Source organism: Bos indicus x Bos taurus, chromosome X (assembly GCF_003369695.1).
Source record: "Bos indicus x Bos taurus breed Angus x Brahman F1 hybrid chromosome X, Bos_hybrid_MaternalHap_v2.0, whole genome shotgun sequence".
In the NCBI taxonomy this organism is placed as follows: domain Eukaryota; kingdom Metazoa; phylum Chordata; class Mammalia; order Artiodactyla; family Bovidae; genus Bos; species Bos indicus x Bos taurus.
In genome coordinates, this window is record NC_040105.1 from 56,931,672 (window position 1) to 56,944,929 (window position 13,258).

General features: G+C 55.6%; 2 protein-coding genes across 4 annotated transcripts; one reads left to right on the plus strand and one right to left on the minus strand.

The window, feature by feature from the left end:
* Window positions 1–693: 693 nt before the first annotated feature.
* PRICKLE3 (prickle planar cell polarity protein 3) lies at window positions 694–9,850 on the plus strand. 3 transcript variants are annotated; one of them, XM_027534002.1, is made up of 9 exons: window positions 694–851; window positions 2,328–2,413; window positions 3,275–3,458; window positions 5,495–5,608; window positions 5,931–6,068; window positions 6,864–7,088; window positions 7,180–7,366; window positions 8,131–8,430; window positions 8,989–9,850. In XM_027534002.1, the coding sequence occupies exons 1-9, from the start codon at window positions 810–812 to the stop codon at window positions 9,594–9,596; spliced, it is 1,884 nt and encodes a 627-aa protein (XP_027389803.1). In that variant the 5' UTR covers window positions 694–809; the 3' UTR covers window positions 9,597–9,850. The 3 variants fall into 3 exon arrangements, with proteins under 3 accessions (XP_027389803.1, XP_027389804.1, XP_027389802.1); XM_027534003.1 differs by having other exon boundaries at window positions 6,885–7,088; XM_027534001.1 differs by lacking the exons at window positions 2,328–2,413; window positions 3,275–3,458 and having other exon boundaries at window positions 731–851.
* Window positions 9,851–12,996, minus strand: PLP2 (proteolipid protein 2). The gene is made up of 5 exons (XM_027534004.1): window positions 12,718–12,996; window positions 11,493–11,645; window positions 11,292–11,387; window positions 10,464–10,554; window positions 9,851–10,265 (listed from the first exon to the last, which is right to left on the minus strand). Exons 1-5 carry the CDS (start codon window positions 12,811–12,813, stop codon window positions 10,243–10,245), a joined length of 459 nt encoding a protein of 152 aa, XP_027389805.1. The 5' UTR covers window positions 12,814–12,996; the 3' UTR covers window positions 9,851–10,242.
* Window positions 12,997–13,258: the final 262 nt, after the last annotated feature.

Consider the following 13,258-nt stretch of genomic DNA (forward strand, 5'->3'; position numbering starts at 1 on the left):
CGAAGGAGAGACTCCTAGCTCAGGGAAAGAATACCTGGAGAGAGAAAAGCGGGAGCAGGGGAGAGAAACCTTTAAAATATATTTCTAAGGACTTATGAGGCCTCGCATTTGGAACTATAAGGATGGGAAGAGGGCCGCGGAACCTGGCCAGTCAGTTTAAGTCCTTTCCCATAAATCTCAAATAACCCTGGCTCTCTCTGAAAGCGGATGTGAGCAAGGACATGGGGAGCGGGGGTGTACAAGGTCTAGCTTTCAGACGGGCCTGCAATAGGATTGGAGACCGTTCGTGCAGCACTAATTGGAGGGAAAGAGACCCTCAGATCATCACCAGTGAGGGGAGGACCAAGAGGTGGCTTTAACCCATCCCCCAAATAAACATCCAAGATAAATTGACACAAAGTGCCAATACAATTACTGTAGCACACACTCCTTGCAGTCAGGTCACCACTTCCAAGTTCCCCTCCTCCACAACGGAGCCCTCCAGCCCCAGAACATCTAGTGAGAGATTACATGGAACCCTGGGGTTCTGGGGGCTGTGGTTTCTGAGGCCCAGCTCCCGCCCAGGCAGGAGTGCCGGGAAGCTGTCGCGCACGGCGCTCCTGGGCTGCGCGCCCCTCACCTCTAGGCAGGGGGCGCCTTGGCCTGGGAGAGACAACAGGCGCAGGGGCGGACCCCGCTGGGCGCGCTCCTCCTACGCCGGTGTCAGGTTTACGGAACTGAGAGCTCCCCTGCCGGACGCGCGGTGGCCAGACGGCCGCAAGGATTCCGTTCGCCTGACCCGGCCTGGCTGGACCCTGCCTGGGCGCGCCATGTTCGCGCGTGGGTCCCGGAGGCGCCGCTCCGGGCGTGCGGTGAGCGAGACTCGGGGCAGCGATGGGGGTCGGGACAAACTGAGACCCAGGAGAGGAAGCAAGGGATAGAGAGGAGGTGTTCCACAGAGGATCTGGGAATCCCCATCCCCAGGATACCCAGACCGGAGGACTGCTGGAAGCATGTGGATGAAGGAATGTAGAAATCTGGTGGTCCTTGCTTCCTAATCACCTTTCCGCACACCTTTATCAGTACGCAGGGGACTTGGTGCACTCCCATCTTGGATGAATGATGGGAGGGGATTCTGAGAGCCAAAAGATTGGGTCCTGAAGTCCTAGATTGAGCAGAGACCTCCTGAGCTTCTGAAGAAAGGGACCTCCCCCTGTACCTGGGTGGAAGGTGAACTGAGGGGTGAGGCCTTACACTCCTGGGGTGTCCGAATATTGAGAGTCAAGTGGTAGGGATATGGGGGTAAGAGAGCTTCCAGGCTTCCACTTGAGTCACGGAGCTTTTGACTTCCTAGATAGGAGGGTCTCTGTCTTCCTTTGGAGGGGCTGTCTGGGTGGGGTCTGGTCCAGAAGAGTGAATAGCCCTAGGATATGAGGGATAAGGGCCAAGGCTTCTTGGGGTGTGAGTTTCTGAATGGCTCAAGGGCCTCCTGAGATCCCAGAGAAGGGTCTCAGTTCCTTGGGTTTGAAAAGGTGAAGCCAGGGTTTGGGGAAGAGCTCTTGCTGCTGCTGCTGCTGAGTCGCTTCAGTCCTGTCCGACTCTGTGACCCCATAGACAGCAGCCCACCAGGCTCCGCCATCCCTGGGATTCTCCAGGCAAGAACACTGGAGTGGGTTGCCATTTCCTTGTCCAATTCAGGAAAGTGAAAAGTGAAAGTGAAACCACTCAGTCGTGTCTGACTCTTATAGACCCCATGGACTGTAGCCTACCAGGCTCCTCTGTCCATGGGATTTTCCAGGCAAGAGTACTGGAGTGGGGTGCCATTGCCTTCTCCAGAACAGCTCTTGAGCTTCTGAAAATAGGAATAGGGTTCACATGGGGATACCAAGTAAGGATGGGGTCTCAGACTCCCAACCTGTGGAACTGGAGTGCTGCTGGTTCCTGAGTGGAGAAGGGGCCCAGCGAGATGAGGCCTGGGAAGAGACACCCAGATTAGGGTCTCTGCTCTGGTGGGGAGAGTACTCAGCTCAGGTGTTTTGAGGCCTGAAGGATTCAGAGGCTGGTGGGAGGTGTCCAGGCTGGGTGATGGGAGTCAGAGGCTGGCCCAGGGAGGGGAAATTCCCTGAAAGGGGGGCATGTAGGGAGGTAGCCTCAGCTGCCCCGCCTCTACCTCGGTGGTGTCCCCCTCTGCTCTGGGCTCTGTCCCAGCCTGCCTGGCGTTGCCCTGGTGGGACAGGCCCTGGCCTGTGGTTGCCGTCCTTGGAATGGAGAGGCGGGCGTTGATTTCTCTCTCCCTCCCCGCCCTCGCGCACCTCGCCCGGTCCCGCGTCTGTCCCCGCCCACTACAGCCTCCAGAGGCAGAGGACCCAGACCGCGGCCAGCCCTGCAACTCCTGCAGGGAGCAGTGCCCCGGCTTCCTGCTACACGGCTGGAGGTAGGTGACCTTGCCTTCGTCAGGGTCCTGCCCTTAGGGGAACCCACCAAGACGTAGGCCACTCCCCTAGCCTGGAGCCCGGTCTTCGAGAAAAGCTCAGGTCCAGAGCCCCTCCCTCGCCAGACACGATCCTAATTGTGGCATTCCCAGGAGATCTCCGCCTACTATATCTCCCCGCCCCCAGAAGTATCCTAGTTTCCGAGTCTTGTCTCTAGGGAGAGCCTGGGTCCCGGGTTCTGAGCACCGCCCACTGACCTCCAGCCCCCTTCTTGGGCTCAGAACTCCTCTCCCACACCCAGGTCCTATCCTCCTAGTGAAGCTCTGTACCCAAAACCTCCCACAGAATACAACAGACAGAGCCCTACTCACGAGCTCAGAGCCCGACCCATTTACGAGTTCAGAGGCTCAGCACAAGCTAGAACCCGCCTCTAGGAAAGTTCCCCCAACAACTTCCGAAGTCCTGAGGGGACTCCAATCTCAGATTCAGCCCCGCCCCTACTCAGGTCCGCTGCCAGGAGAGTGTGACCCAAGTCCCAGTGCTGAAAGTCAGGGCCTTGAGACCTCCCACAGCCCCACCACTCGCTTCACATCCTCTGGCCAGGCCCACAGCCCCGCTCGCAGCTCCCAGCCCAGGTGGCCGCCCCGCCCTTCACAGCCCCCGCCCACTCCCCCACAGTGGTTTGGCTCACAGCCTCACGTCGGCTCTGCACCGCCTCCAAGCCCAGAGCCCTCTCAGGCTCCAAGTCTTTTGCTGGCGATAATCTGCGTGCCTCTGCCCCTCCGGTTAGACTTCCTTGGGCCGCCAAGGGGGATCCCAGTGGGCTATCCCTTTGGAACTGACCCCCATCCCGGCCCCCTCAGAAAGATCTGCCAGCACTGCAAATGCCCGCGGGAGGAGCACGCCGTGCATGCAGTGCCTGTGGACCTGGAACGCATCATGTGTCGGCTAATCTCAGACTTCCAGCGCCACTCCATCTCTGATGATGACTCAGGCTGTGCCTCAGAGGAGTATGCTTGGGTGCCCCCTGGTCTCAAGCCTGAGCAGGTGACCAAACACCACCACCCACTCTTGCTCACCAGTGGGCACGCACACACACATACTCACACACACACTCAGGTGGGAACCTATTTCCAGAGAAACACTAGAGTACGTGGTCAGACTGTGCATGTCCTTCTGACCCCTCTGTGATCTAGCAGGGAACCCTGATTGATGGCTGGGCCAGTTCCTCAGGACCTGATCACCCCACTCCTGTTCTCGCCTTATCTCAGGCCTTATCCCAGCACTTTTCATTCACTGTATTTCCATTGATTCATCCATTCAACAGTCACTGAGCACTTACTGCATGTCAGACACTGTTCTGAGAACATAACAAAGAACAAAAAACCCACACAAAAATATACCTGCCCACCTGGAGGTTGTATTCCCAAAGGGAACAAGAGACAATAAGCAAACCTACAAAAGTATGTCAAATGGTGGAAGAGCTATGGAATAAATAGAGCAGGGAAGTGGGGGAGAGACAGAAAAGTTGGAATTGTAAATAAGGTGCCCAGGTCGGCCTCTGTGGCAGTGTGATATTTGAGCTTCCTGAAGAAGGTGAGAATGTGAGCTATGCAGATATCAGAGGTTAGAACAATCCAGGCAGAGGGAAAAGCGAATGCAAAGGCCCTGAGGCAGGAGTGTGCTTGGCATGTGTGAGAAACAGTGAGGATGCCAGTGTATGTGGAGCATAGTGAGCAATGGGGCCAGTGTTTGGAGATGAGGTCAGAGATGGTGGGGGCCATGGACACAACTTTGACTTCCACTTTGAATGAGGGAGAGGACACCAGAGGATTGTGAGCAGAGAAGGGATGTGATTTGTCTTAGGATTTAACAGGATCCCTCTGGCTGCTGAGTGTAGAATGGACTGTGAGAGTGAGAGTGGAAGCAGGGGATTAGTGAAGAGGAGGCAACTGCAGTGGTCCAGGTGACTGATCCTGATCATGACATTGGCAGTGGAAGTAGTGAGCGGTAGTCAGAGTCTAGTTATATTTTGAAACTAGAGCTTAGAGGATTTTCTTGTGGGTATGAGAGAGGAGTCAAAGATGACACAAAGGATGGATGGATTGACTGATATGGGGCAGGCCAAGGCAGGAGCAGGTTTGAAGGCTAAGAGCATACATTTGGTTTTGGCTGTCTGGAGTTTGAGATGCCTGTTGGACATCTGAGTGGTCACATGAAAATGGAACTCAACAAGAAGTCACAGGGCTAGAGGTATGCATTTGTGAGGCATTAGCCAGGAGATGGTATTTATAGCCATGAAGTTGGATGTGATTCCCAAAGAACTGAAGGTAGACAGAGGGAAGAGGACCAAGGACCCTCCCACATTTAGGGATCAACTAGCTGAGGAGGAACCAAAAGAGGGACAGAGAAGGAGCAGTCAATAAGGTAGGAGGAAGCAAACCCAGGGCTGTGTGGTCTTGTGGGAGCTAACAGAACAGAGTGTTTTCAGGAACAGGGAGTGATTGGCTGTGTCCATTGTTACTGATGGGTCAAACTGGATGAAGACTGAGACCTGAGAAATGAGTTTAGCAATCTGGATATCATCAATGACTATGACAGGAATAGCTTTGGAGGAGGGACAGAGACAGAGGGGGCAGAGAAGCCCAACTGGAGTGGGGTCTAGAGAGAATGGGAGGAGATGAAATGGAGATAGCAAACGCATACATTTTTGAGGAATTTTGCTGTAAATGTGGAAAGAAAAGTGAAGCAGCAGATGAAGGGTCAAGACATTAAGGGACTCTCGGTATGTTAGAGATGTGGCAGGAACGATCTGGCCTGTAGGAAGGAGAGATGGAGGGGGGTCAGTAGAAATTCCCTCCTGATGACTTTAATTTTCTCAGAAAAGTAGGGCTCCACCAACACTGACTCAATGGACATGAGTTTGAACAAAGTCTGGGAGATAGTGAAGGACAGGGGAGCCTGGTTTGCTGCAGTCTATGGGGTCACAAAGAGTCAGACACGACTGAGCCACTGAACAACAACCACCCCACTGCATCGCCTCTAGTCTCAATTATTTTCAGCCATCCCCTATGTCCCTCCAGGTATACCAATTTTTCAGCTGCCTCCCAGAAGACAAGGTCCCCTATGTGAACAGTCCTGGGGAGAAATACAGGATCAAGCAGCTGCTGCACCAGCTGCCCCCACATGACAGTGAGGTAAGGAGGCAGAAGACAGGAAGGGCATGCCAGGTAGGGGGCACGGCCTGGACAAATGCTGGGAGCTGGAAAGCAGTGGGCAGGTTCAGAGGAGAAAAGGTGAACTGATCTGAGGGGACAGGTCTAAACAGGCAGGAGTGATCAGGGGACATTCCTTGGTAAAAACCACAGCTGGGCCTTGGGAGAAGAGGTAAGGGGTGGGTATTTGAGATACCTGTACAAAGGCCTAGAAGTAAACTTTCTGAGCAAGGATGAAATCTGGAAGAAGGTCGGGGTGGGGCAGGCATCAGGGGAAGAGCCTGGAAGACCCCTGCTACTCCAGGTACAGTACTGTACGGCACTGGAAGAGGAGGAGAAGAAAGAGCTCAGAGCCTTCAGCCAGCAGCGGAAGCGGGAGAATCTGGGGCGTGGCACCGTGCGCATCTTCCCCGTGACCATCACTGGGGCCATCTGCGAGGAGGTGAGCCATGGAGGGCTTCAGTGAGTAAGTAGTGCCTTTGCTCCAAGCCTTGGGGTGCAGACCCATCTCCCATGCCCTGGGAAGATGAGGCTGGCCACCTAAGCCCTAGTGGTCTGTCTAGTGTCCCCTCTGGTAGGTGGGGTCTTTTCCTCACGTTCTGCTGTTGGGCAGGGACCATATCTAAGGCCTCCCTGACCAGCCAGGTCTGTCTGTAGGGCCCCCTGGTGGACTGGGGCCTGTTTCTCAGATCCCATGTCAGGTATGGTCTGCCTCTAAGGAGAGCCTAGTAGACCTTCTCTATTCATTTTCTCCCTTCCATGCTGTGGACATGGGATGTGGGCTATCTCTTTGGCCCTCTTATGATCGAGACTTGTTCTTAAGAACCAACCCACAGTGGCAGGGCATGTCTTCAGAGCTGGGCAATGGGTGGAATTTGTCTCTGAGGCCCCCCCCTGGTGGGTGGACCCTAACCTTAGATCTTACTGTTAGGTGAGGTCTGTTGCTAAGATCCCCCAACTGGACCTGACCTGACTCTATGGTTTTCCCAACCCCCTAAAGGTGAGACTTGCCTTTGAGGCCACCCACGAGAGATAGGGCCTGTCTCTGTGGTTTTCCCCAGGAGCAGGGTTGTTCTCTAAAGGTTCCTGCTCCCACCTTTACCCCCAGCCATGTAGGCAGGGCCTATCTTGAAGTTACCTCCTGGATGGGGCTGGTCACATAGACCATGGGGAAGGCCCAGGTGTGACACACCTTGGCTGACCCCCATCCATCTGACCCTCTTGGTGATGGTGACAGTGTTCACCTGTCATTCCACAGTGTGGGAAGCAGATTGGAGGTGGGGACATTGCTGTGTTTGCCAGCCGTGCAGGCCTAGGTGCCTGCTGGCACCCACAGTGCTTTGTGTGTTCCACGTGCCGGGAGCTGCTGGTGGACCTCATCTACTTCTACCATGCTGGCAAGGTCTACTGTGGTCGCCACCATGCTGAACGCCTGCGTCCACGCTGCCAAGCCTGTGACGAGGTTTGTGTCTTTCTGCCCAACGGTGGGAATGGAGGGTGGGCAGGGCCAGGGGCAGACCCTTCTGATGGCCATGATGGCCTTTGCCTGCCAGATCATCTTCTCCCCTGAGTGCACGGAAGCTGAGGGCCGGCACTGGCACATGGATCACTTCTGCTGCTTTGAGTGTGAAGCATCGCTCGGGGGGCAGCGCTATGTCATGCGTCAGAGTCGCCCCCACTGCTGTGCCTGCTATGAGGCCCGCCACGCGGAGTACTGTGATGGCTGCGGGGAGCACATTGGTGGGTGAACATGGGACTGGCTAGGCGATGGATGGACAGCTGGGTCATAGCCCCACCCCCAGGATTCCTCTGTCTTCCAGGCCCCATCTCCCATTATACCCCATACTTTAATTCTAGCCCCAGCACTGTAGCCCTATACCCTTCATTGCAATTCCATTACTGATGTCCCCCATCATGCCATCTTTTCTAAACTCAGCTACACTAGGCACCACTACATATCTAGGCTCACCTCCAGAGTGCCCTCTAATTTCTAGCACCCCGCCTCCCAAGTTACTCTCCTACCCTCTCAACCTAGCCCCTACTCTAAGCTATGCCCTGTTCTCTCACACTCTCCTCCATCAGCCTAGGTAAACCCTACCTTCTAAGCCAGACTCAACCTTCTAAGATCGACTCCCTTCCCACCAAAGCCACGCCCTACCTTCTCTGTCCTGTTGCCACCACCCAGGTTTCTTCAGGTCTACCTTCCATTCTCCCTCCACCTGAAGCCACCTCTTAATGTCTAAGCCTGACCCGCATCTTAGAGTCTAATACCCACCTCCACTCTGGGAGGGGCCACCTGGGGAAAGAAAGGGAGGCAGAGGAGACATTTATTAGCCAGTTTCCAGGAGAGGAGGGTGAGGAAGGGCCCCAGTCTGGAGAGGTGGGGCAAGAGGGCATCTCCAGGAACCCTGCCCCAGATTTCCAAGAAGGGCCCCCATTCAGTAGGGTCGGGGATATGCCTGAGGGCTCTGCCTCAGTTTTTCCCCTCCTGTCCATCCCTGCAGGCCTGGACCAAGGCCAGATGGCTTATGAGGGCCAGCACTGGCATGCCTCAGAGCGCTGCTTCTGTTGTAGTCGCTGCGGGCGAGCTCTCCTGGGCCGCCCCTTCCTGCCACGCCGTGGCCTAATCTTCTGCTCACGAGCCTGCAGCCTGGGTTCTGAGCCCATGGCTCCAGCGCACAGCCGCCGCAGCTGGAGCACAAGCACGGTCTCCACACCTCTCACAGCCTCTACAGCCTCTTTCTCTGCTGTGGAGGGGGCATCTGAGACTACCACCAAAGGCACCAACACCGAGGCAGCACCTGGTGAGCCACCCCACCTCCCCCAACCCTGTCCCTTCCCCTTGACCAGCCCCGGCCCTGGCATCCTGGCATCCCTGACCCTACCCCTATCTCAGTCCTGGCTCTATCCCCAAACCATTCCAGGCCTAATCTCCAGCCCAAACCACACCCCACGTGAATCCTGGTTCTGCCCCACTTCTGTGCAGGGCCCTTCCCCTACCTCAACTTGTCCCAGCTTGAGCCCAAGTTCCTCCTCCAAACCCTTGACCCCTCACCCTCTGCTCCTTGGCCCTGCCCGGATTCTGCTCCATCCTATACCACGCCCCTTCCACCAGAGGCCACGCCCCCACCCGGGCCACACCTCATACACCAATCCTGTCCTGTTACTCCTGCTTTCACCTCCACCCAGAACCTGCCTAAGGCCTCATATTTCCTGGACTCCCCACCTTTTTACCCCACCCCGATGCCTGCCCCCATTTTCCCAGTCTTGATCGGGGAGAGAGAAGGTCCTTTCCAGAGGCCTCTCCTGGGTGGGGTGGGAGTGGGGCAGGAGGTATAGGGCGACTCTCCATCTTTTTCCAGCTGCAGACCCTGAGGAACCCACCCACTTTCTGAGAGGGGCCCCCCACCGCCACTCCATGCCTGAGCTGGGGCTCCGCAGTGTCCCTGAACCACCCCTGGGGCCTCCCAGCCAGCCAGATCCGCGACCAGAAGATGGTGCCTTTGGTCGCCAGAGCGCCCCTCGTGTCAGCTTTCGCGACCCTCTGGTGTCTGAGGGAGGCCCTCGGCGGACCCTGAGTGCGCCCCCAGCCCAGCGCCGCAGACCACGCAGCCCCCCGCCCAGGGGCCCCATGCGTCGTCGCCGCCACCGCCACCACCACGATCATCACCACCACCACCACCACCACCGCTGCCACTTTGGCAGACGTCGCCACCATCAATGTGACTTGGGATCAGGGTCAGACTCAGGATCTTGCTCCAGCTCACCCTCCAGTTCCAGTTCCGAGTCCTCAGAGGAGGACGGCTACTTCCTAGGGGAACGCATCCCGCTGTCCCCGCACCTGTGCAGGCCAGTGCTTGCTCAAGACACTGCAGCTGAGACCACCAACTCCCCATCTCCACAGCTCCCTGGGAACTCTCGCCCAGGAATATCTCGACAGGCCAGAGATAAGAACTGCATCGTGGCTTGAAGGAGTGACAGTTCTGGGGGGGGCTTCATTCTCAAGTCAGTGTAGATGAAGACCTACACCCCAACTTAAGTCATTGATCCCCTTCCTTCCTCCCTCCTTTGTCTGTTTGTATTACTGAAGTAATTTAATATTTGTTGTAAAACAGGCTTGTCTTCTTTACCTCCTTGCTCCAGCATCCCTCCTCCCCAATTTTCCCTCTACTGATGCTTGAAATTTATCTACATTTAATCAAAGGATTAATTTATTCACTATCATATGTTCTAATAATCTGCATAGTATTTATTTATTGCTCCACAGAACACCCCCACCCCCTACACACACTGAGGAGGTTATTTAGAGTGGGTTACAACATGGAGCCTGGAGTCTGAAATATGAGGTACCCTCTTCCGTGTGACTTAGGTGGGACATTGTCCAGGCAGAACTGATGTCTCTGTTTGGATACTGCAGAAGGGGGCCCTAGGCACACCCATAAAGGTAGCCATACCCAGGAGGGTTGATTGGCAGGCTGGAAGAAAAATTCCATGACAAAGGCACTTTTACCTCAATAGGGAGCTGGGAGTTGACTGGGAGTGTTATAGGGGTGGGGAGGAATTATTTCAATAGAGGTGTTATTTGCAGACTGCTGAGAGAAATGAAGAGAGTTCACCTACACCGGGCCATCTGCAGGATCTGCAAGAGGAAAAGAGAGAAAGCATTGGTTGGATCCATATGCCTGTTTTACAGATAAGAATACTGAAACTTATGGTACTTATTGGCACTAAAGCCTTAAGTACCAACAAGAGACAGAGTTGGCATTCATGCCCCTTGGGAAAACCCATCTTCTTCTCAGCCCCCTTAGCAACACCCCCAACACACCCACACACTTACCAGTAGGGGCTGCTGTATGTCTCTGCTGCCGCAAGGGGAAGGTAATGTAGGCATCATAGCCAAAGAGGCCTGCAGCGCATAGGCCCAGCGCCTAGGGATGGGAGTGAGGGCACGTAGATTAGACTGGTCAGCCTACCCAGCCTCCTATCTCCTTGTATCCACCACCTCCAGTGACTAGCCCATGCAGGGATTATGGTTAAAGCTGCAGGTGGGGATCCCAGAGAGCCCTGGGGAAAGACCAGAGACTGGATTCTACCCCACCCTCCTTCTTCCTAGTACATCTCAACACAGTACAGCGACACAGTGGCCCCATATATGTTGTTGTTGTTGTTTAGTTCCTCAGTCATGTCCGACTCTATCCATGGGATTTCCCAGGCAAGAATACTGGAGTGGGTTGCCATTCCCTTCTCCAGGGGATCTTCCCGACCCAGCGACTGAACATAGGTCTTCTGCACTGCAGGCGGATTCTTTACTACTGAGCCACCAGGGAAGCCAGGCCCCACATATAGGGGATGGCATTCATACTGTGCATTGAAACAAAGCTCTAGCAGATGGTTTAGTCTAATGTATTGACAGTGATAGTGCTTTGTGCTTCCACCTCTATGTGCTTCTCACAAAAATCCTTGTGTCAGACAAGGGATGGCTCTTTACAGCAAATGATGATTTGGGGAAGAAAACCAGGGCCTCAGTTTGACTTCCCTGCAGGCCCTGAGGACAAATGTAACCTACTGTGAGTCACACACTTTCTGGCAGAAGCAGAGGCAGAAATAGCCCCAGGATCCTCAAACCCTTCTCTCTGTGCTTAGAAGCTGACTCCACAGCCTTTACCCCTGCAGCGATTTTGGAGCCGTTTCCTCTCTCAACGAGCACCACAATGGAGGTGATCAGGTAGAGAATGGCCGCTACAAGGGTTCGGAAGAAATCCTGTGAGGTGTAGGGAGAAGAGCGAAGTCAGCATTCAGAATTGCCCCCCACAATCACAACTTCCTGTATCCCTCCCTAGCCCTGCCATTGTGGCCCCTTTCTCACACTCCAAGGCCAGTTGATGATCTGTATCTTGGTGTGCAGGTCACACATGTAGACAACAAAAAAGATGGCGGCAAAGATCATCTCTATCACCGACAAGAAAGAGTACCCTGATGTCGAGGTGCTAAAGCAGATCAGAATCACCAGGCATAGTATCTGGAAGGACATGTAAAAGGGGGCCTCAGTCAACTCCCAGGGCTGAGGGGAATGGTTTCAATTGGGGGGGCGGGGGGCGGAGGGTCATCTCAAACTCAGGACTGGCAAAATGACAAATAGCAATAGCTAAACTCTTAGTGTGTACACACTGTGTTCCAAATGTTGTTCTAAGAGCTGCACAAGTATTAATTCACTCAATCATCACAATAACCTAGTGAACTGGGTACTATTACTAGTACCTTTATTTTTTATACATGAGGAAAGTGAGGCACAGAGATGTGAAGTGACTTATCACAATCACCCAGCTAATAGGTAAAGTTGGGTGCCTCGGTTTCCCATCTTTTTCCTTCTAGGATGCCCTCTGGGGAGTATTGCCTATAGCACTCAGGGTACCAGCTTCAGGGCTTTGACAGGGCGCGACATGCAGTTCCCCCAGCAACCTCTGTGGAAATCGGTGAGAGTAACACCAGAGGGGCAGGGCTCCATTAAAGGCGCTGCACCTTTTACAAAGGACTCAAAGGAGGCGCCCACTTTGAGGAGTACGGGAAACCGAGGCTCCTGAGCGACCCAGATAGCTAAAGACCTTCCGCCCCACCACAGAGGGGCTAGGAAGAACTGGGGGAGAGCTAGTCACACTACCCTGCGGGACAAGAGCTCGCGGGGCCCCACCCCAACAGGTCCCGCCCCTGGGCCCTCTGCCAGCCCGCCTGCCTGTGCCCAGGCCGCGCCACGCCCTGCCACGGGATGTCCCCCCAACACCCAGGACCTGGGGACACCTTCGAGGAGTCCACCGATGAGTCTACTGGGTCTCTCTCCACCGGGCCCGCCATACGCCCTGTGGGCCTCTTGCCTGACCGCGTGGGCCAGCAGCTCCTGACCACCTTCTCCAAGACCTCACTGATTTGGCCCTGCGTGTGCCCCTGGTTTCGGGCCTCCGCCATCAACCCACCCACTTGGCGCCCCACTGCCGAGAGCCCCCAGCCGTGCGCCTGCCTCCCCCGGAGCTGCCCGCTCCGCGTGCTGCTGCCACCCCACCCCGCCCTTGCCCACCCGCCAGTCCCGGGACGCTCACAATCTCAGCAAACAGAAGAAATCCCTTTCGGGTGCGCGAGAAGCTGGTGCAGGCGGCCCAGCAGCCGGGAGCCGTGAGGCGCTCGGAATCCGCCATGGTGTGGACCCGAGTCCCAAGAGGCGCAAAAGACCTGCTCGCTGGCTCGTGTTTTCGAGGACGCTGCACACCCAGCTGTCTTGCCAGCCGTCTGGCCGGGAAGGGGGCCCCCGGGGCGAAGGAGGGAGTGAATCACCGCGCAGAGCAGAAGCGGGCGGGGCTTAAGCGGGTCGGGCCAGGTGGCCACCGCCCCGGAAGCCCCCTCGCCCCGCCCGCCAAGGATTCTCCCTGCCGGGCTCTCAGCCCCTGAGGCGCCCAGTCTTCAGGGGCGCCAGTTTGGCAGTTCTGCGGTTTGGCAGTTCTGCGAACCAGAACTGTGTTGCAATAGAGAGACCCTTCACGCTTTTAGAATACCAGTGCGCCTGGGACTGCCTCAGAACCGTGGAGATCTGGCTTTGGGAGGGAATGCCTCAGTTTCCTTAGCTGTAAAAACTGCCCAGGCCAA

Coding starts and splice junctions, on each gene's coding strand:
- PRICKLE3 (XM_027534002.1), top strand. CDS start 810: ATGTTCGCGCGTGGGTCCCGGAGGCGCCGCTCCGGGCGTGCG. Junction 2,414..3,274: donor TTCCTGCTACACGGCTGGAG/GTAGGTGACCTT, acceptor CGGCCCCCTCAG/AAAGATCTGCCAGCACTGCA. Junction 5,609..5,930: donor TGCCCCCACATGACAGTGAG/GTAAGGAGGCAG, acceptor CTGCTACTCCAG/GTACAGTACTGTACGGCACT.
- PLP2 (XM_027534004.1), bottom strand. CDS start 12,813: ATGGCGGATTCCGAGCGCCTCACGGCTCCCGGCTGCTGGGCCGCCTGC. Junction 11,646..12,717: donor TTCTTCTGTTTGCTGAGATT/GTGAGCGTCCCG, acceptor ATGTCCTTCCAG/ATACTATGCCTGGTGATTCT. Junction 10,555..11,291: donor GCTCCAAAATCGCTGCAGGG/GTAAAGGCTGTG, acceptor TCCCATCCCTAG/GCGCTGGGCCTATGCGCTGC.